Source organism: Aptenodytes patagonicus, chromosome Z (genome assembly GCF_965638725.1).
Source record: "Aptenodytes patagonicus chromosome Z, bAptPat1.pri.cur, whole genome shotgun sequence".
Taxonomy (NCBI): Eukaryota; Metazoa; Chordata; class Aves; order Sphenisciformes; family Spheniscidae; genus Aptenodytes; species Aptenodytes patagonicus.
Window position 1 is genome coordinate 476,443 of NC_134982.1, and position 20,644 is coordinate 497,086.

Below are 20,644 nucleotides of genomic sequence, written 5' to 3' on the forward strand. Positions count from 1 at the left end.
AGCAGCTTAAGTGCAGGCAGAAGGAAATCAGCTCTACGGGTAAATGATTGTGATAAAGATGAATGACTGAAGACTCAGTCCTGCAAAATATTAAAATTCATATATGGCTCTGAGCTTTTAAATTCTCACTAGATGAATGCAAATTGAATTCCGTGAGCACTTGGAATGAATGTTGGAATACAAAGCATGAGTAAGAGATCAAAGATGTTTAAGGAAGACTCTTTAAACTTATTTAGTATGACCTTAAAATAAAACCAAGGGAAGAATCAGCCTTGAAAATTATCAAATACCTTCACATAGGTTAGAAACCAACTGTTAAGCTTTCTAGTTTTAGAAAGGAGTCTTCCTGGTAAAGTGACAACTGCACTGATGACCATTCTTCTGATGGAAAAAAGCTAAGTATATTTAACGTAAAAATTACTAATCCTTGTAATTAAACTAAAAATCCAACACGTTATGAAAAAGTGTTATTCCTACCTTAACATACTACTGCCCTAAACATTTAAAGAAACATTGAGATTGGTCTCCTGGGAATTCAGGAAATGTTCTTTCTCTTATCTGTCATGGCTATCTATAATAAATGATACTTTAATTTTTTTTTTTTTTTTTAAAACGTAGCCTGATAAATAATTTGTTTCTATCCTATGGCTGCATACTTTTAATATTAAATTTATTTTAAACCTGAAGTAGTCACTATCAAATTATATATGCAAGCACTATTTAAGAAATATATATGCCGTAAGTGGTGAACTAAAAAATTGTAATGAAGTGGAATTAGCAAGATGCATTAATTCAGAGTTTGATGCACTAGAAGCTATTTTTTTTTTTTGCCACGAAACAGTAAAAGGAAGAGTAGTAAAAGCTTAAAAGGACTGAAATTCAAAGTCATGTGAGAAATATCACAAACAGATTTTTAATTATCCTGAATTTATATTAATTTAAAGGAAATCTTTTTTTGCAAGATTTAAAAAAAAAATCATTAGCAACTGCATTATGGCTGACAGTATAAGAAAAACCTATAACCACTTACAGCATACATAGGGTGAATAGAACGAATGCAAAATTAATTGGTAAAACTTAGATGGCTAAGTATGATTCCAGTTTCCAGTTCAATACCTGCAATCCATTCATTAGTATCTTAAACTCTAAAAGTTTCACTGTTTTTCCTTATTTTACTATTTAGATTCCTCAGTGCAAGTATTGTACGTCTTACTACAAACTGTATTTTCTTTTTCTAAAGTATGTACCATCCATGCTTTGAGTTACTATGCAGACTCACAAGAGCATGGGAAGTATTAAGCCACAACTTGGCTACTTGGATAGCTGCCTCTCTGTCTTTAGCTTTATTCACCAGACTAACCACAAAGCAAGCAAAGTTACTCTTTCCACATCCTTATAAACAGTGATTTGTGTTTTATGATCATTCCATTTAAAAATACGTATATAGTGGAAAATTACTACCCAAAGATCGAAGACGTGAATTTTATTACACAGTAGAATTTGATAACTCTCTTTAGGCCTCTGAAGACTCCTGTTGAAATTGAGGATACATTATTTTTCTACACTCTACATTCTTTGCTCCAGCAAAGTAATTAACTGTAATTCTTGTTCTTGCTTCATATTCTTAAGACCTCTTTCCCAGGATTCTTGCTTAAGTCAGTATATTTGCTTTTTAAGAGAAGAGCATGGTTGACACAATGAACTGGAGAACTGCCTAGATAATCAAGAAAGGAAATGAGAAAACATACTGAATGGGTCAGAAAGTTGACATACTACAATAGGAAATAGAAAACAGAGGAAAACAGATGAGGAAACAAAGTAATACCCACTGAAACAAACTATGAGACTCTGATTTATTTCTTTCCTAAACAGACAAGTGCTGGAAAGACTATGCTATTTTTCCACTTGTCTTAGTTCACAGAGCTGGCAGGCAATGATAAGGAGACTACCTTTTCAAGGCTGTTCTAATGGTTTCCAGACCGTTAATCAGTGGTCAATAAGGCCACAGTAAGTGGTCTGAAAGCAGTCCACAGACAATGTTTGAGTTAAAAATTAGATAATTAACTGATTAGTCTGGGAGAAATTGCGAGGGCTGACAGTGATTCACAGATTTTCTGGACTAATGGATGACTGCTACACATTCTTACATGTTTGCTCTATTCAGGCTATTAATATTGTCTACAGTACAGAGTAAACATAAGGTGTGGATAATTCAGGGATTTTCAATTAAAAATTTAATCATTTAGTTGTAATAATACACAATCTATTCACTATATGATGGCATGCTGCAAATTATCAACTTCGACTGTGAGGATACAGAAACACAAGACAGATGCTCTAGTTATGCCACCTGATCTTTCCTTTCTCTTTAACACACTATCAGAATAAATTCAGCTATCAGCAGCCTTTCTCCTTGCTATTCACTGTGGGTTAATGCAACCCATAATGCAATCTGCAAAACAGAGTTTGCCCTTCAACCTCCTTTCCATATGTTAGATACCAGTGCAAAAGATATTCTACCACATAGAGTAGAAACTTGGGAGATTTATCAAGAGCCTTTTTCCCAAAATTGAGTGCTTTTTAACAACTGTCTTCAATAAATACTTGGGGGGGGGGGGAGAGTATTATGGTTAAGGACAAAATGTCACAAGAATGGAGATGCTGGGACACAGGATGCATTAACTTATGTTTTGCTCAGCCTAGTTTTACAATGTAGCCTTCACAGAGGAATGGTAAAGGACCTTGGGGGACTTAAAGAAAAAAAAAAATCCTGAAAAGCAAAGTGGTTAATAACCACAGATATATTTACCCAAACATGCACTTTATCTACAATCAATACCTACTTCATTACACACACTCAAGTGTAACAAATCTACTCATCTTCCGTCACTGACAATATAAAAAGTCAGCCACGCTGTATCTACGGCAGATGTAACATTTTTAGTTACACATAATATTTAGTGTATCAATTTCTTATGATCTAAATGCTTAGACTTGGACCCAAGGGGGGTGTGTGTGTGGAAATCAGGTAACATTAGTTTGCATGAATATGCCCTTTAATAGCCTCCTCAGGCCTCAAAGCTTGCTAAGACAAACCACAAATCAACACAGAGTTTTTCCTACTTTAGTCACACTCTAAAACAGACAGGGTGGAGCCATGACGGTAATATCAACTCTCACACAAAATAACAGTAATTAAAGCAATCAATCAGGATATGCCACTCTTGGGTTTAACTGCTGTTCCTGAAGGGGCTCAACTCGCTGAGTGCATTGGTCATCAGGCTAAAGAGCCAAGCACAGTTATCGCTCCCTCACCTGTGCAACGTGTCTTTCATTCTCACTGCAAAACAGATTCAAGAGGAAGACAGTCCTGCACTGGGACTATTCCTGAAAGAGCCATGTGGATTTAAATCATCTCATACGTAGGAGGGCACAGAGCTCTTGTGCTTGTTGCTCTTAAGTAACTCAACTAAGCCAGTTATAAAAAGGGGCATCACCACTTCTTAAGATGCCACAGCATTGCATTTTTGTGCAGTCCACCCCTGTGCCTCTGTGCTAGACATGCTCCCAGCATGCCTGCAGAATCATGCTGCTTCAGGGACTGAGGCTGAAGAATGTCTAATTTGTGGGTCCCATATCAATGAAGGGTTTTATAGGATTCTGAAAGCAAAACTAAAGTGACCTAGAAACTTCTACTATTGACAGATTGTATGCCTACAAACTTTAGGTGCCTAAAGGACAAAAAGAATGGCAACCTTTGAAGAGACTGCTTTTGGATTTAAATGCATGAATCCTATTTAAGTCCTAAGTCCTCTGCAGATTTGGATTTCAGAGTATAAATGTACGCTGAATGAAGACAAAGTGGGGGGGTAGGGTCCCATTAGTAAGCTGCAATATAATTAGGTAAAACATCTATGACATAGCTGTATTAATTATGAGTCAGTGAAGTTTAAACTGAGTTATTTGCAGAAAAATATTAGTATTTTGCTCTAAAAAGTATGATCAAGACAAGATGCTCTGCCAACAAAAGACCTTCTTTACACTACAGTTCAATATAGCATGCATTTTAACTAATGATTAACAAGTCAAGCAGGTTTTGCAAGGAAACAAAGAAAAAAAGCTATTTGCAGTAATAAAACACAAGTATGCTCCTCTGATTCTAAAATTCAAAAACCAGTACATATATACAGTATTACAGAATGATGCATCAACACCCAAATTAAGATCTGACATTATCAAATACAAATAGGAAAAATACCAAGTCTAAATTATGTTTCTTTCCCTGAAACAAATTATCTAGGAGCGCACATATTCATAAAAGCTACTTATGATAGTTACTGTAAAATGATTTCTATGAAATAACTTGCTTCAGACTGACATTTAATCAGGTTAAAAAAGAAGGGGATGTTTTTGACAAAGTCCAATATAAATTAAAACCACTTTCCTTGTATTACACTTTCAGAAAAGCACTTCCAGAATTTTATTAGATGACTAAAGTAACAATTCAGCCTTGGACTGCTGAACAACTATTTGAAAATGAAAACTGGCATTAAATAAGACCATTAAGAGCTATATGATACATCACTGTACCTCCACGGTTCTCAAATTACAATCAACTTTAAGAATTAAAATGAATTAGTCTAATGGAGAGTAAGGGAAGACAGAAGCAAGCGAAAAACACAGCTAGATGTATACTCATCTGATGTCTCTAATCCCTAATTCATTCAGTATCTGTTTTTAAAGAATTAGGTATTGTATCTTTCATTTTTCAGAAGCCTGTGGTATCTCCTTAGCGCACAGCTTTGTTAAAACTCAGTGGCATATCCACATCATTAAAACATGCTAGTATTTGTGTGAAATTGCAGTGTTTTGAGAAAATTTGAAACAACAACAAAAAAGGTAACTATTGATTCAGTGACTGTTTCATTCAACACACTGCTGCTTTGTGAAAAAAAGTTCCTTGTTGTACAAGACCTAAATCTACCCACATTTTATTTAGAGATAGTGCTTGATAAAGAGTATTATTACCGTTGGTTCCTCACCACCTGTGACAGTTGAAGAACGAGCTCTCCTAGATGGACCACTCTGCTGTTAAATGATAATGAATGTTACAGATAAGTATATTTAGTGATGAAGGTCACAGATTACTGTCACACCTTTAGGAGTAGGGAATCACAGACAGTCAAATTTATTGAGACAGCAATTAGATGGAAATAATGTTTAAGATAATAGCAAAAAAATTGAGTCATCAATCACTGATAACCAGGTCAGAATCTTATACAAAAACCACCAAGGGAACTAATTTCAAGAGTTGTTGTATCCAATTCTATATGTTCAGTATTGCTAATGATAATAATAAGAACATTTACTCTAAATGTAACATGATCTTATTAACACCCCCCACCCCCCAATAAACTTTGCATGTTCTGCCCGTAAACATGGTATTTAAAACCAAAATGGATACATTCTGGTCATCAATGACTGCACAGAAAAAGTCTGATGAAAAAGATGGAACTGGTACTTTGAATTTTCAGTAAGGATTAATACAGTCAAGAACAGCACTGTATTTAGAAAGAAAGTATGTATTTAGTTGCTAGAAGATAAATTATCATTAGCTTAGTAAGGATTAAATATGGTTAAGATCAGGCAACATCCTTGTTTTAGAGCAATGCTTTCAATTCTGCTGTTTTGAACATCTGCTAATGAAATGAGTGTTCTACAATAATAAAGTGAAAGACATCACCAATCCCAATCTGACTACACCAGTTAAAGAAACCCAGACTCCATAAAGTGATAAGAAACCCAGACTCCATAAAGTGATAAGAAACCCAGACTCCATAAAGTGATATTAAATAAAGAAGCAGAACACCTCTGGAACAGACTGCATTAGGAGACAGCTTTGTCCAGTAGAGAGGGAAGACAGTTAAGATGTAATTATACTGGAAACCACACCACTGTTTACCCAGAAGAGAAAGTAAAGAAACAGATAATACTTCAGAAGCAGTTCTTGGAACAACAGCTATTACATGCATCTGTGAGCAGCAAATGTAGATACACTAACAACTTCTAGAACAGGTGAAAAAATTAAACAAGGAGAGAAACACCGTGGTTATTGTAAATGTCTGCCCAATAGCAACAGAAAGAACAAGCAAAGGAAGTAGCATTTTTAAAAATACTGAATTATTTTTAAAATCTGAACAGTTTTATTCAAAAGCATATCTTGCACAATCCTATTTTAAGTAGTCTCTCTATAGCTTACCACCTTTGCAATCCTCATACTTGGGTTGTAGGACAAAATATGTAGAACTTTCTATCAATTAGATCAAAGGTGTGCATGGTTATGATGTGAAAGAGAATGTTTTTTAAAAAAAAAATCTTTGTATCTTTTCCTGTTTGAAGAGTCTACTTAAATAAAATCGCAGAAGAAGCTGCTAAATCATCCAGATTAAAAAACTACAACAGATGCAATTCTATTCAGTTCTATCATACAAGGACTATCACAAAAAGGCTCCTTTTAACTACAACTAAGTAAAACACCAATCTTTTTCAATATTATACAGATTTATATATTCCAAGTAAAATCAATTTACGGGACACAAAAATATACCTGGATAGGACAGTCCTGTGGCTGCTACAGTTCCAAGTGTCAACAGTGCTACTGCCCTCTCCTACCCCAGCCGAAAACACCCCTTGGAGGATTTTCTCTCTCCACTGACTATGTATCTACAGTTTAGTAAACTAAATTTCTATGCTAGATAACTAAAGTTAGTGTGACTATGCTCTCAGTCTCAAAACATTGCGCTCTCTCATGAATGTCCTCATTTTAGTTGCTGACCATGATGATATTAATTTGGTATCCAATACTATTTGGGATAGTCATATGCCCATACTGGTTACTGATCTATATCTGACTAGAACTGACCTAAGATAAGATATTATTCAGAATCAGAGAATGTTGAAACAAAAAGAAAGAAATAGAAGTTAGCTTTGGTTTACCAAGGATAACTGAGACTGTTCAGCAACTGTGTCTGTTACACTGCAAGATCTTAATCTTGAAGAAGGATCTCTTTGCTGGAAACAAAAAAAAAGAGAGATGTCTTTAAGTTAAGGTGTTTTAAAAAATGGGCTTTTATTCAGTAATTTTACTTTTCTCCCATTTAATCCAACCCCCTAAAAAATAATATTTACATTGCAGTATCTTTAGTTTTAATACTTCTACAGAAATGTGGAAAGCAATGAAAAATCAAAATTCTCAGCATTCCATCCTGGACTGTTTCAGATTAACTAAGGAAAATACTTGGATACACATCTTGTACTCATCTTTAGCATCCAAGTTACAATGTTTTATTGACCTAATCTAAGAGAAGAGGATAGGCCATCCCATCTGGGAGAACACGTGGGAAAATCAACAGCTGTGGAATCAGCAGTAAAGGGGAAGATTAACTAAAGACATAATGGGGAAAATGCCATGGAACTTTTGAGAAACTATTTTCAAGTATCTTTGGAAGACATTTTAGAGAACCTGGAGGGAGCATAAGCGGTATAAGGAAAATGTAAAACTTCTGGCTGACTATTGTCAATGTAGTCCTTGGAAAATCAATAGGCTAGAGTTAACAGATTTCTACATATGGCTTACTGTACCAGTTAACCCCTATATTCATTACTCGCACAGGGGCACAAGAGGATGCCAATCCTATGCAGGGGATGATACGTGGTTCTCGTGTCTACGACATTCTGAGCCCGTGGCTGGGAAAGCAGCAAGTTCTGAAGAACTTTCACTGGGATTACAGCCACAGTGGGAGCCTTGCTGAGATCATCTCTTGGCATATTAAGATATTTCCAAATTTGCATCTTAGTACATGATGCTTAGCTTCCTCTTCAATAATAAGAACAGCTTTAAAGTCTACTGTTTAACAAATGGCAGAGAAGTGCGCGGAAGTTTGCTGGCTGGAGTTAATCCAGAAATTTCATACAAAACCAAACTAACTGCTAGAGATAGAACTCTATATTGTAATGACCATTAGGGCACCTATAAATATAATATAAATAATACCAAAAGAAAAGGACATTAGAATATACCCAATTACTAGACAGATTACTTATGTTTTACAGGTACAAACCTCTTTGCAATAAAATCTCCTGTAAACAATTAGTATCTACTTCTATTTTACTAGGTAGTGGTATATACAATTTCTCTGTTGTCAGTGACCCTTCACTGACATTTTATTATATAAATTTTTTATTATATAAAAAAAGGGCTCATTCATTTTTCTAAAGGAGAAACGTCAACGTCAACAAATTCTGACAGAAAAAAGATGTGATTTTTTTTTTTCCCCTACTGTCATAAAAACAATGGCAGAACGCAGCAGTATTTATTACCCCAGGTCAAAATACTGACTCCAGGAATTCTGGTTGGAACTCAGTGAAGATCAGCTGAATTGCTATGAATTTCTTTGGAAATGTCAAATAGAAAGGGCAAATCTTATGTTAAAAATCCTGTCCCATGTGATTTTGTAAGTGATGGGAAATCTTAATATAAAAGCAGGCCAATTTGTCCAGCAAGAAAAAAAATTGTAAGAGGGATGGAAAAAAATCTGAGCAATTAAGCTAAGAACATTGTTTCTTAGACAAAAATTAAGCAGATGACACTTCTCTTAAAACCAGACATTGCAATAAAAACTGTAGCTGTAATACAGCCCTTCAGGGAGTGAATGCTTCACCTTGGCTTTCATTACTTCATGGTGAAATTCACAGATGGCATGCATTATTGACAAAAATTAGGCATTAAAAAACAAATCCAAAATCAAATACTATGGGTGAGACCTCAAATGTCTTAAAAATTTATTTACTATAAAAATTTACGGTATCTTTTTAAAAAATCAAGTCTTAATTTTTCTCTTTGCCTTCTAGTTTTTGAACTTCCCAAGACACATCCTTCATGATCATGAATCAGAAACAAAAAAGCCCTAAAAAAAGCAGATATGCTAGCATGTCTGCTTGATACTAAAACATAATTCCTCACAAACCTGTGAGATTTATCAAAAATAAGGTGATAAAGCACAGTGGTGTCAAGTGACTGAATTCCATTCCATATGGGACAGGCTCAGATTATAAAGGGACAGCACCTGAGAAGTGACAAGGATCAATAATAACATTTTCCACTTGCTGTGACATTGTTTGTGGGACTCACAGCCACAGAGGCTTCTTCACATCCCAAAATTACAAGGAAGACCTCCAAAGATAATTTCAGCTTTTACTTCTTGATAACAAGACGTTTGCTATCCAATTAAAAAATGTTTCAGAAGGAACTAATGTGCCACACTAATATTCTTTATATTTAAGAAGGAACTAATGTTCTGCCTACATCAGTTAGCAAGCATTGCCCTGTAGAATTAATACCTGGTCTACAAGGTGTAGTCCAACATAAGAAATACGTCAGTATTACAGTAATTTTGAAATATCCCCATAGCTGGTACCAAGACATCTAGAAAACATTAGGCATGGCATCAGCAATCATTTTTTGTTACTCATGAGAAATCCCCTATAATGAAAAAAATATACAAATACTGTAGTCATGAGAGCTGGCAACAAAGAAAGCCATGAATAGAGTATTTTAGTTGGAAGGGACCTACAAGGATCATCTAGTCCAACTGCCTGACCACTTCAGGGCTGACCAGTATTCAGTAAAATACAGTATTTATACAGTATTCAATACAATCAATCAGCATCTAAATAGCATTTCACTTCAAATGCATTTTCTCACACAGCTTTTCTGTGTGGTTTGATTGAGGTTGTAAATTCCATGTACAGAAACAAGCCTTGGGTAATTCTTAAACTTATTATTTTGCATAATTGATACCTCATCTTTAATCAAAGAGTAACCAGCATTACCCTCTTCTGGATATTAATGGTACGAGAATGAATGCACTAATAATCAAGCAAATGACCTAGCCTATTTATAACCGCTCACATGGGCACCCTTATGTATCATTGAAAGACAACAAAGCAACACCATGAAGCAAACTATCTGAGAGACATATCAGAAACTCCAACTCTTACTTGAATACATCAGTCCTAAGAGCACATTCTGTTAAAAGATCAGTGTTTAAAAAAAAATATAGAAAAGATGATGTAATTACACCTTGCTTCTATGCTATGCTAAAGATTAACGTGAAAGGATTTGTCTGACAAATGTATTGACCAACAAGTCTGAAGTGTTTTCTGGCATTACATAATATATGAAGAGAGTGACAACATACTTTAACACACACACAACCACTCCTCAAGTATCTGTTGGCAATTTAGCTGTGTTGTAGATTAACTGTGTATGGATGTAGAGACATTGAAGCTGTCTGTAAAACAATCAAAGGTCAGGCTGGATATACTAGTATAGGCACACTGTTGGGGAAATGCAACTGTAAGTGCTTCTAGTTTCAGCTCACAACCTGCAGAGCTGAGCCAGCTTTACATAAAGCCAGTTTAGAGCTGGTGGGTTTGAGAAAAACCCTGGATCCAAGCTTCCTCCATGCAAAGTCATGAAGCCTTCAGGATCTCACAAGCCTTCAGGAATCTGGATCAAGAGGAAATGTCACGTGGAAATACCTGAGCACATGGATTATAGCTTGTGTTCAGCTGGAAGTGCCAAACTTTTCCTGCCTACCTGGCTCAATCCAAATGAAGCTCTTGGATGTCTCTGTACTGTGCTTGCCAACCTCCAAATTGGGAGGATTTATTAGCCCAGGGTAAGCACTGTTCCTTCACATGGAACCAGCTCAGACTTAAGTGCTGGATAAGGCCAGTGAGCCCTCACAGAGGCCAGAGCTGTGGGAAGCACAGTTCAGAGCCATGAGCTGCCTTGACTGATAGGCTAGGGCTACACACTGAACACTGCTGACCCACTCAGTCTCTGCATGCAGATTTCTGGGCACCTCAGCAAGGCATTTTAGAGTAATTTCACTGCCTGTTTTTTTCTGTTACTTTCAGTATCTCAACACCCTCTTACACTGGATAATGCACACTAACAGATTTTAAATGCTTTGACAATTTCTTACGTTGCAAGTGTGGTCTGATTATAATTTTTATTGCACTGCTAAGAAAGATGTTATCACTTAATGGCTCATAAAAGAACTAGTTTGTATAGGAATGTAATTATCGAATTATTTTAATTAAGATAACTTTGCAGCTATACCATTTATTTATTATTTTTGGTGTAAAAAAATGTAGGCCCTGATCTTGCCGCTGAAACTATTTGATTAATCTCCTGCCCTCCAAGTGAAGGTCTACTAAAAGCTGCAGTTATCTACAAAAGCACAAGTGACTCTTTATGCAGATGGTTAGCCATCAGAGCTTTAATTCGCTAACTAACCTCTAGATAATATTCAAATCATTGTAAGACACCTATTGCATAAGCTCTTTGTGAAAAACTTGCACCTAATCAAGATTCTATTTAATCAGAACAAGAGTAAATACGATTTCTTATCTCTTGAATTGCAAAGGTACCTTGATGGCATACACCAAGAATAAAAAAATGAACAAATCACAGCATGATGTTCTGCTTAAAACTTACAATTGTTTTTCGTAATCAAAGAGACATAAGACATTCCCCCACCCGCAACTGTATTATCCTTATTTTTTGTGGTATCATCAGTCTGACAAACTAATGGATAACACAAATATAGAGGACATTTTTTTGGTTTTACCTCAAGTAAACTCTTACGGTGAGAGACAATTTTTTTCCAGCTAGCCATTTACAAACTTGTGGAAGATTTCACAAGAACTACCTACTTTCAGTTCTAATCCTTTGTTAGTCTTATAATAGTTAATCCAGTAAACTAGGAGGGGTTTATAAAATCCTAATATAAGAAAGCACATGCTTTAATATAAACATGTACAGTTAAAATACTGAACTTAAGAAAAATTATCATGTAGAAAAATGGATGATGACTGAAAGAGCATTAGCAGTTTTTCCTCTTTCCTTTGGAAATTCTTAGCTTAGTACTCTCTAGTATTACATGTTTTGTTTCACTAAAGGTGTAACAGTAGCAGAGTCTGAAGTTAAACTCACACAGAAGAAAACATTAAATCTAAACTGAGGAATTCTGTTGTTCAAGGCAGTTTGCTCAATGGTGAAATTATGATGCATTTTTTTGAAGATAATTTTAACTGTATGTTCAGGTTTTCCTGAGACCAGCAATTACTACCCATCCGTGTAAATGATTCAGATTAGGTCAAACTAAGAGATGACGACAGTAATAGAGGTTTATATAGAAAAAGCAGCCTGTCACCTACAATCAAAGAACTGAGTTGTTCCCCATTGGAATCAGGAGTGACCTGAAGTCTTCTGCTCAGTTCCTCAGATAGCTCCTGAGGACTGGTACGGGATACTGGAGATGCAGGAGGAGGTGGCAATGACAAGCTTAAGGAATCTCCACTTGCACTTGCCTCCTCTGAAATGGTTTCCCAAGGCTAACAAAAGAGAAGAAACTACGTTAAGCATTTATAAAGACAGATAGAGTCTTCTTTCCCTTTGCCTTCTATGTGATCACCTCATTGCGGCAAACACGGGTGTGATAAACAGCCTTAATATTTAACAAAATAAACCAATCCCTAGAACATGTAAACAAACACTCTACGCAATGTGAAGTAGTCACAGGGAAAAATGGTTTTCATGTTGAATTCAAAATGGTCTTCATGTTGATGATGACACAATGCTTTACGATTCAACACAGAAAATGATGTAGATGAAAAGATGCATAAAAAAGAGCTCTCATTAAATAAATTCTATTTGAAATTTTGTTCAAAATATAACTAATTCTGCACTCTTACTAAAAACTTGTAAGAAACAACTGTTAATTTTAATTTAGAATAAAATGCATAATAGAAAGGACCCATTAGTATCTGCAAATCAAATATTAACAGGTGACGAGTGCCAACAACAGTTTCAGCAATCTATTTGTTGCTCTGAATAACATTTAGTGAACCAAAACTAGCTTTCACAAAGAATTTTGTCTGTGGTTCACATAATAAAATGTTCCTTAAAGTTGAATGAGATTCGAGCTTTGCACAAACTCTCACTTAGGCCTAAAAATATCTACCAAAAATATCTACCAAATTTTATTTATTTAGTCTAGATATAAATTAAACAAATACTCACTCTGATTAATAAGATCTCAGAATTCTAACTAAAACCAAGTATTCTAGGAAACAAACCAACAGCTTCTCTTTCCTCTAAATCAAGACACTAAAGAAAATTGAAATATATGGCAGTTCCAGCCAGCATGTTTCCCTTCTTTTTACGACTTATTCCACTGTTATTCAAAGCAGAACATTGAAAGTGTTTCTATCAACGCATATATAACAAGCAATGCTTGGAATTATAAATGTTTCTCCCAGCATTTGTATAGTATTTAGTATTGTGCATACATTATCAGGCACCCACAAATGCATGGGTCCTTGAAAGTATAGTTCTGTTTAGGATTTTTATTGTCACTGGTATCTTACTTAGGCAATTTCCATAGACACCATGTAAAAACATTACTATGTATGTTATATAGTAATTACAAATGAGAAACACATCAGCTTGAAGCGTTCTTAAAACCAAGACCTTTACATACCTCAGGAATGTCTCCAATCTCCATAGGTTCTGGTTCCAAATCCTCACTAATGTGTCTACGAGAGCGGAACCGCCTATGGGCTGCTTCTTGGTTTATTTGCCTGATATTGTTATCTGAATCAGATCCCAAATCACTGGATAATGGGGAAATGAAAGCATGTGAAGGAGAAAAGAACAAGAAAATAATGAATGTTAAACTAAAACACCTACTTTGTCCATTGCTTTCAAAACCTCATTAATGATTTTGATTATAAAAATCATTATTCTTGCATATGTCAGGCTTCATAAATAGGAGACCATTTAATCCCTCAATCCAAAGTAAATAAAACTGGAAGCATTTCACAAATGTCATGTAACAATGGAAATTAACATTCTTTATACGTCAAAGTTGGGTGAGCAGAAATAGAAGTCCACACTCAAAATATACTAACCCATCATTACTCATCCTTTCCTGTGATGACCATAATCATTCCCAACACAGAGATTTTACCTTTGCCCCTGTCTTTATGGCAACTATTGCTTTCCTTTTTTTGATAGCCAAAGCAAATGCAAGCTGTTGTGGTATGGATAACTTTTTGAACTGGCTGCAACGACTAGCTTGGCTCACACCAGCAGTGGTGGAAATGGAAAATACCCCAGTTCCCTTAATGGAGACCTGCCTGGCTTGTGGGACTTCTCAATGTGCACAGCTAGATATAAATCTCTACTACAGTACTCAATGGGCAGATGTTGTTAGAAGGCAGTATTGTATTTGAACCTCTCCTTCAGGATGAGAGACTGTAACTTTGAAAGATGGTTATGTTCAGGAAAAACTTCTTTGTGCAATCATTTTATCATTGCACATTTTAAACAACTATGAGAAATGAACTACTCTCATGTTCCTACTGCAGACACAGACTGTAGAGCACTCAATATTTTTCCTTGCTGACCAACTTAGCATCTAAGTCACTGGCCTAAAAGTGAGAGGTTATGTATCCTACTTTCAACCTCATGAGACCTTCTGCTCCTAGTGGTTTCATAAATTCATAGACTTTAAAGGCTAAACAGCATCATTCTAAAGTCTTCACTCTTCACCAAGCCTGGTGTCATGCATAAAGTTTATCAGCAGTAATTACGCATTTGTTTCCAAACTACCTGTGATGATACCTAGCTAAAAGTGAACCCCTGAGGCCTTCATTATATACACCCATGTGCTGATGATGCTTTCTAGTGGTGATTATTTTTGGTATCTGCCAGTCAAACATTTCTGAATCCATGTACTCTTTACTTCGTTTAGCATAATTGGATTACAAGGAGGTGCTACATCAAATAATTTATAAAACCTGCTTTTTTATAGACACATTCACCATTACAAATCATGATAGTAGTTGAAGAGATTTGCTTGACAAAATACACATTGCTTAGTAAATAGCTCAAATAGTTCAACAGTAAATAGTTCAAAACATACAGAACAAAATTTAATTCAGTTCTAACTAAGATAAACGCATCAGACAAGAACAACAAATAGTGCCTTAAATAAGGACAACACACATTTGTGTAATTTAGCTATGATTATGAATATGCAAGAAAGAATAACTATTACTGTTGTAATAAGCAATAGCGGAAGAATAGTCGCTACATAAAAATAATGCAAGATGTTTACCTAATACATGATTTCAGTATAACTCTTAACATTGTCAATTATACATACTTTTTAAAATGTAAGCTTGCCACAGCTTTATAAATCTAATCATAAGAAACATATAATGAAGGCTTGAACAGGAACTCCACATAAGCACAACCAGTGTACATAGGTAATGCAGTCTATACACTGAATAATAATCAGGATCTCCTCAAAGTTAATCAGTTTAACTTAATTAAAACTTAATAGAGTTGACATTTTTTTTCCTTGCCTTTTCAATAGTCTCTATAGAAGAAAGTAATTTATTCCTGTTAAATTACTTACTGAAAAATTCCACATGTGTCTCCCAATATTCTAAGGTACATTGTTAACGCACTAGCTTCCCTCCCGCCCCTTCAGATTTCCTAGAATTTCCCAGAATACCTAAGTGCATGTGTGATTTTCTGGGGGTGGGGAAGTCTATTCTCATTCTTAAAAAAGAGATGTTTCCTTTTGAACTGAAGATCTCCAGATTTTGGTTCTCAATTTACTAGCACATCTGTGAAAATTTTTCCATGAATGAAGTATGGTTTCAGATACGCAGCACAGTTAGCACCAAAATCATAATTAATCTGTTACCAAAAAGAACAGTGTGCCTTTATAAACTGCTTTGTAAATGTCTTGCTTAAGACTTTTTCCAGCCTTGAAGTTGTAAATTCAAAATGGTTATGTTTGTTGGAAAAAAATCACTACTTACTGGTAATTTTGCACACATCCACAAAACATTGCACTACACTGCCACTTACATTAAACTTGGTCGATGCCACTGAGTAGTCCTGTTGTTATGGTTGACATAGTAAGTCCGCCCCAGGTTGTCCACCTTTTCTTCCCATCCAGGAGGCAGCGGAGGAGGTGGTAACTCCTCCTGACGCTGAGATGCGGAGTCACTGGAATCAACCACATCCCATCCATGCTTAGGAAGGGGGGGGGGGGGGAATAAATTTTAAAGTTCAAGTTAAAGAGAAGTTATTTCATTGTTGCTTACATTAGTGTATAGGTGCAGATTCTGAAAATTTTCCAAAGAGAAATTCAGAATTACTTAAATGTAAACCATATAGAAACAGAATAAGCTCCATGGTTACAGCGTGCACCTCATTTCAACGACAAACAACCTAAAATCCCATCAGTCTATTACAATAGGGATTCCCAAATGTATTTGGGCGGTTGCTCATTCTAGTGGTGGCCAGGTGCAGATTCCCAGTCAAGAAGCCAGAGAGAACCAACTGCTAACTTTTGAACTCAGAGATATATGGCTTGGGATGAGAGCCCTCATTCCCAAGTTACAGATGACTGCTGCAAACTATTAGTAAGGCAAACTTGGGCTGACGTTCACTCTGTCAGCCCTAATTGCAGCTAATTCTTAAAATGGATGATGGTTGACAAGAGTGCTGAAAAGTCTTGAAACCTGCTGTGCTTGCATGAGCTTTATTCTCTGCAAAGTCAATGCTGCCAAGGAAATAAAGAAAAATGTTGTAACACCTATTTTGAAATGGCCTCTGAAGAAGAGGCACCTAATACAGACCATTATGTTTATAAATTACTTGCATAGACTTTCTGAATTCTTCTACTTAGTATGAATTCCACTTCTAATTGCTCACAAACTGAGTCAGATAGACTTTAGAATTCATTGTGGCAGCTGAAATACTTTGAAATACTTGAAATGGTTGAGAAAACACCAGGTTACAGTAAAAAAAGAAAAAAAAAAAAAAGCTGGGGGGTGAGGAGAGTAAGCTGCTACTAACACTGTTACCAGGGTTTTATCTTTCAAAGGTACAACTTTTTCTACAATTATACTTGAATCTCTAATAACTTGAATGCTTCCACAAGCATTAAGCCTTACCTCAGATTCATCCCTTTGATCATTGTTTTCTTCCTCTTGGCCACCATTTTTAGGCATATAAGCCATCTTCAGTCTCAAGAAACCCTTTACACGAGATTTGTGGCTAGAAGACAAGAAGGTACATTGCATTCAACAACCCTTAAGTAGCTGCAAATAACAAACCTTGAAGTAAGAAATGTTTTAAAACACAAAGGTCCTCTCTCTCACCTTCTTGGTCTGAGAAGGAAATCCTTAAATGTGTATGGCCTTTCCATGGTTGGGTCTTCAGTCTATAAGCATTTAAGAAAATAGCAAATTAAAGGGCTTGCCCACAAGTACAGAGACATGTAAAGAACATTCACATCACAGATGCAGTAGAAATGCTAGAGAAGACGTTTAAATAACGAAGTTATAGCAGGCAGACTTCTCTACCAGTGTGTTACCGTTAGATGTTAATGTACAGTTGCAGAAACAGTCCACTAGATGTCACTGCAAATATCAGTGATGGGCTGAGCCAAGCCTCATTGGTAAGTGCACACAACATTCACAATTCAGAAAAAGGTGGAAAAGACCAACTAAACAAACCCCTCCCAACTTTTTCCAGTCACCCAACAGCAGTGTCAGAAAAGGTTGCATCCATTTCGAAGTGGTATTTTTTTTGCACATTAGAAAGCGATGAAATACAACTCCTCCTCAAGTGGGCTTTCATTTTTTTATTTCAAAGCTGTTGAGACTTTCAAAAATAATTAAAGACTTCGAAATCCTTTATGAAGTACCTAAGTAATATTATCAGGCTGACAGATTACATCTTCTGATTGCCACTTACTTGTAAATTTCATAAAGCCTTAAATCTTGAAAACTTTCTATTACAGGAGAATTCCAGCTTTCTTATCAAGTAATTTACATCCTTCCTGTCTGCGAGAACATGGATGATATAGGTACAAAACTAGGAATTTAAAATTGACAAGGTAAATAAGAGAATCAGAAATCCATATACATACTTAATCTGTTGATTGTTTGGGGTACTTTATTCTAATCAATCGTACGATTTGGGCTGACAAAATTGGAAGCATGAACTGTGTTACACTGAAAGAGTAAGCACATTATCATACACACTCCAGTAAGACTAAAGATCTAGTACCTCAGATTAACACCAAACCTCCTCAAAACGAGCACAAAGTCAGTGGGTACTTCTCAGAATGCTGCACCCATCTGCCATCCACTAAAAAAATGATACTGTATCTGTAAATCCCTTTCCCAGTCCTATCCCTACAAACAGGAAGACTTCTCGAGTCCAATTCTTTAACTAAACCTTTCTAAACGCAGAATAATCTAACTCCCAGACTATTATTCATTAAAAGCTTTGTTATCTGTTGTATCTCAAAGTCAAGAATTTAAAAATCAATCCCAACTTATCATCTCAGGTATTATATCAAATACCATACAGACTTTCACTGAATGAACACTTATCCTGCAAGGCATTTCCTGCATTGAGCGTCCACTTAATCTGAGAGACAGACTTCCCATTTTTTTCAGAGAGATAGTAGATTTTAACCAAATCAACAGGACATCAAAGCATGCATGATTAAGAAGTACTGCTTTTCAGTACTCAACTGTAAGTAACGTACACAAAATAAGAAGCTGTATATTTTAACCAAATTTTGTAGATGGTAATTAGATAGTATTAGAGAAAACAAGGATTTTTACAAACAAATCAGCAGTATAGCTAGAATGAGAAAGCAAACATTTGTTAATAAATACACCATGATGTCTCTTATTAAGGTACGGGAAGGATGAATGAGGAAAATATCGATTAGAACATAAAGATATACAGTATGTTTCCCTGAGCATCAAATTAGTACACACACCTTAATAAGCATTTAAATAACTAATTATAACAGAGTATGAGAACACACCCAGGCAGGTAGGTAAGCACCCTGCGGAGACACTGCTACGTTACAGCTATAGAAAGAATGACTGTTCTGAGATACGTATTGCAAATTTTCCCAGAAGAATTTTTTTTTTCTGAGAAGATGGAGAGTGAGGAAGGATTTTGTACAGGAATCACATTCACTTTCTAGTGAGCCTAGAAGAAATGGGAAGCTCTGGACTGCAAAATTTCATCATTTTAGCATAATGGATTTTATTCGTCAATGGCAGTTAAGTAGCTGAACAAGGCAATTTTACAATCTTGGATTTTCTATGTAAAGGCAGTAGAAGACTTTAAAATAATTTGAAAAAGTTTAGCATTCCACAAATATGAGCTAGAAAGGGATATGCACGCTCATGTTCTATGTAAGTCCCCAGTGAGAGGAGAGTTGTTCTCTTCCTACAGAATATGGAAGGAAAACAAAAAGCCGCTAATTCCTCAAAACAGCTCACAGAAAGTGTGTGACATGTCTATAGCTCTATCTCAAATCTTGCTGATTATTTTTCATTATTAAAAATAATGTTTACTAAAAAGGAACTTTAATATACTACCTGACTCTGCAAAATAGGCATGCACTAATACATCCCTCATCATTTTATATTTCATAGTACATTTTTTTCAAGACACGTAGCTTAATGCTGGAGGACTTCTTCTATAGTTATGTACAGGCTATTTAGATAATGTCTGTGCATATGGATACATCTAAATGGAAATATACACACAACTACGGATAAAATAATATGACATGAGCTCATATGAGAATGGAATGATGCATTTTTCATCAGAATACATTTCTGATCGCTCCATCATATTTTTCAACTATTATAGTTTATAAGCCAACAACAGCGTTATGACTCAAGATCAACTGTAACAGACATATCTAAATAAGCATCACTGTGAAAGTCATTACAAAGCCATTTTCCTCCTACAGTAACATCCATCAATAGCAAGAAGTCAAATTCAGGCACAAATAGCAACAGTCATGCTAAAATTGACACCTTATTTTGATGTAAACATTTTCAATAACTTCCATCATTCCCATGTTCACCCATTCAAATACATAAAAAACCCCTCCAAGTTCACAGAAGTGAGATTAAATGTATAACATTTAAAAAATATTAACTACATCCAAACAATGTTAGTCACCCAAAACATTACACAATATGAGAAAACACTTATAACCAAGCATAAAACAATCACTATAAATATATACATATATATGCATATATGTAGAATTTACTAGAAAACTTTGTGAAGTAGAAAGTATATTTTTTTTACTATTTACAAAGAAGATGAAAACAACTGCAGCGTTTCATAGTTTTTGTGCCCTGTGACCTAACTTCAGTTCTTTCATCAGTGATTGAATTCAGCTTTGAAGCACAGGGTGAAGTACAATATCAGTACAAAAAGACAAAAGAAATGCTTTTTTGGCACAAACATTATCTGCTAAGTTAATTTTGGATTTTTGTCTACTAAGTAAAAAAAAGAAAGACCATACAGCAGTACTGAAAAACTGAAACTGAAGCAAATCTACCCATGAAATAAAGAATTCATTTTTACTTATCTTTGAAAATCGTTTTGACTGAGGCCTTTGCAGCATGGGAAGGTAGTATTACAGACATA

At 35.4% G+C, this 20,644-nt stretch overlaps 1 protein-coding gene across 11 annotated transcripts in view; it reads right to left on the reverse strand.

Annotated features, from left to right (window-relative positions):
- LOC143172316 (E3 ubiquitin-protein ligase NEDD4-like) overlaps window positions 1–20,644 on the reverse strand; it is a 207,690-nt gene that overhangs the window by 44,427 nt on the left and 142,619 nt on the right. For 6 of the 11 annotated variants that reach the window (XM_076361594.1, XM_076361590.1, XM_076361589.1 and 3 more), the window contains 7 exons: window positions 17,320–17,381; window positions 17,113–17,215; window positions 16,019–16,185; window positions 13,614–13,746; window positions 12,289–12,465; window positions 6,997–7,071; window positions 5,029–5,088 (listed from right to left, as the gene is read on the reverse strand). In XM_076361594.1, coding sequence (XP_076217709.1) covers window positions 5,029–5,088; window positions 6,997–7,071; window positions 12,289–12,465; window positions 13,614–13,746; window positions 16,019–16,185; window positions 17,113–17,215; window positions 17,320–17,366 — 762 coding nt within the window. In that variant the 5' untranslated portion in view covers window positions 17,367–17,381. The remainder of the gene's footprint in view (window positions 1–5,028; window positions 5,089–6,996; window positions 7,072–12,288; window positions 12,466–13,613; window positions 13,747–16,018; window positions 16,186–17,112; window positions 17,216–17,319; window positions 17,382–20,644) is intronic. The other 5 variants (XM_076361592.1, XM_076361586.1, XM_076361585.1 and 2 more) reach the window with 3 other exon arrangements.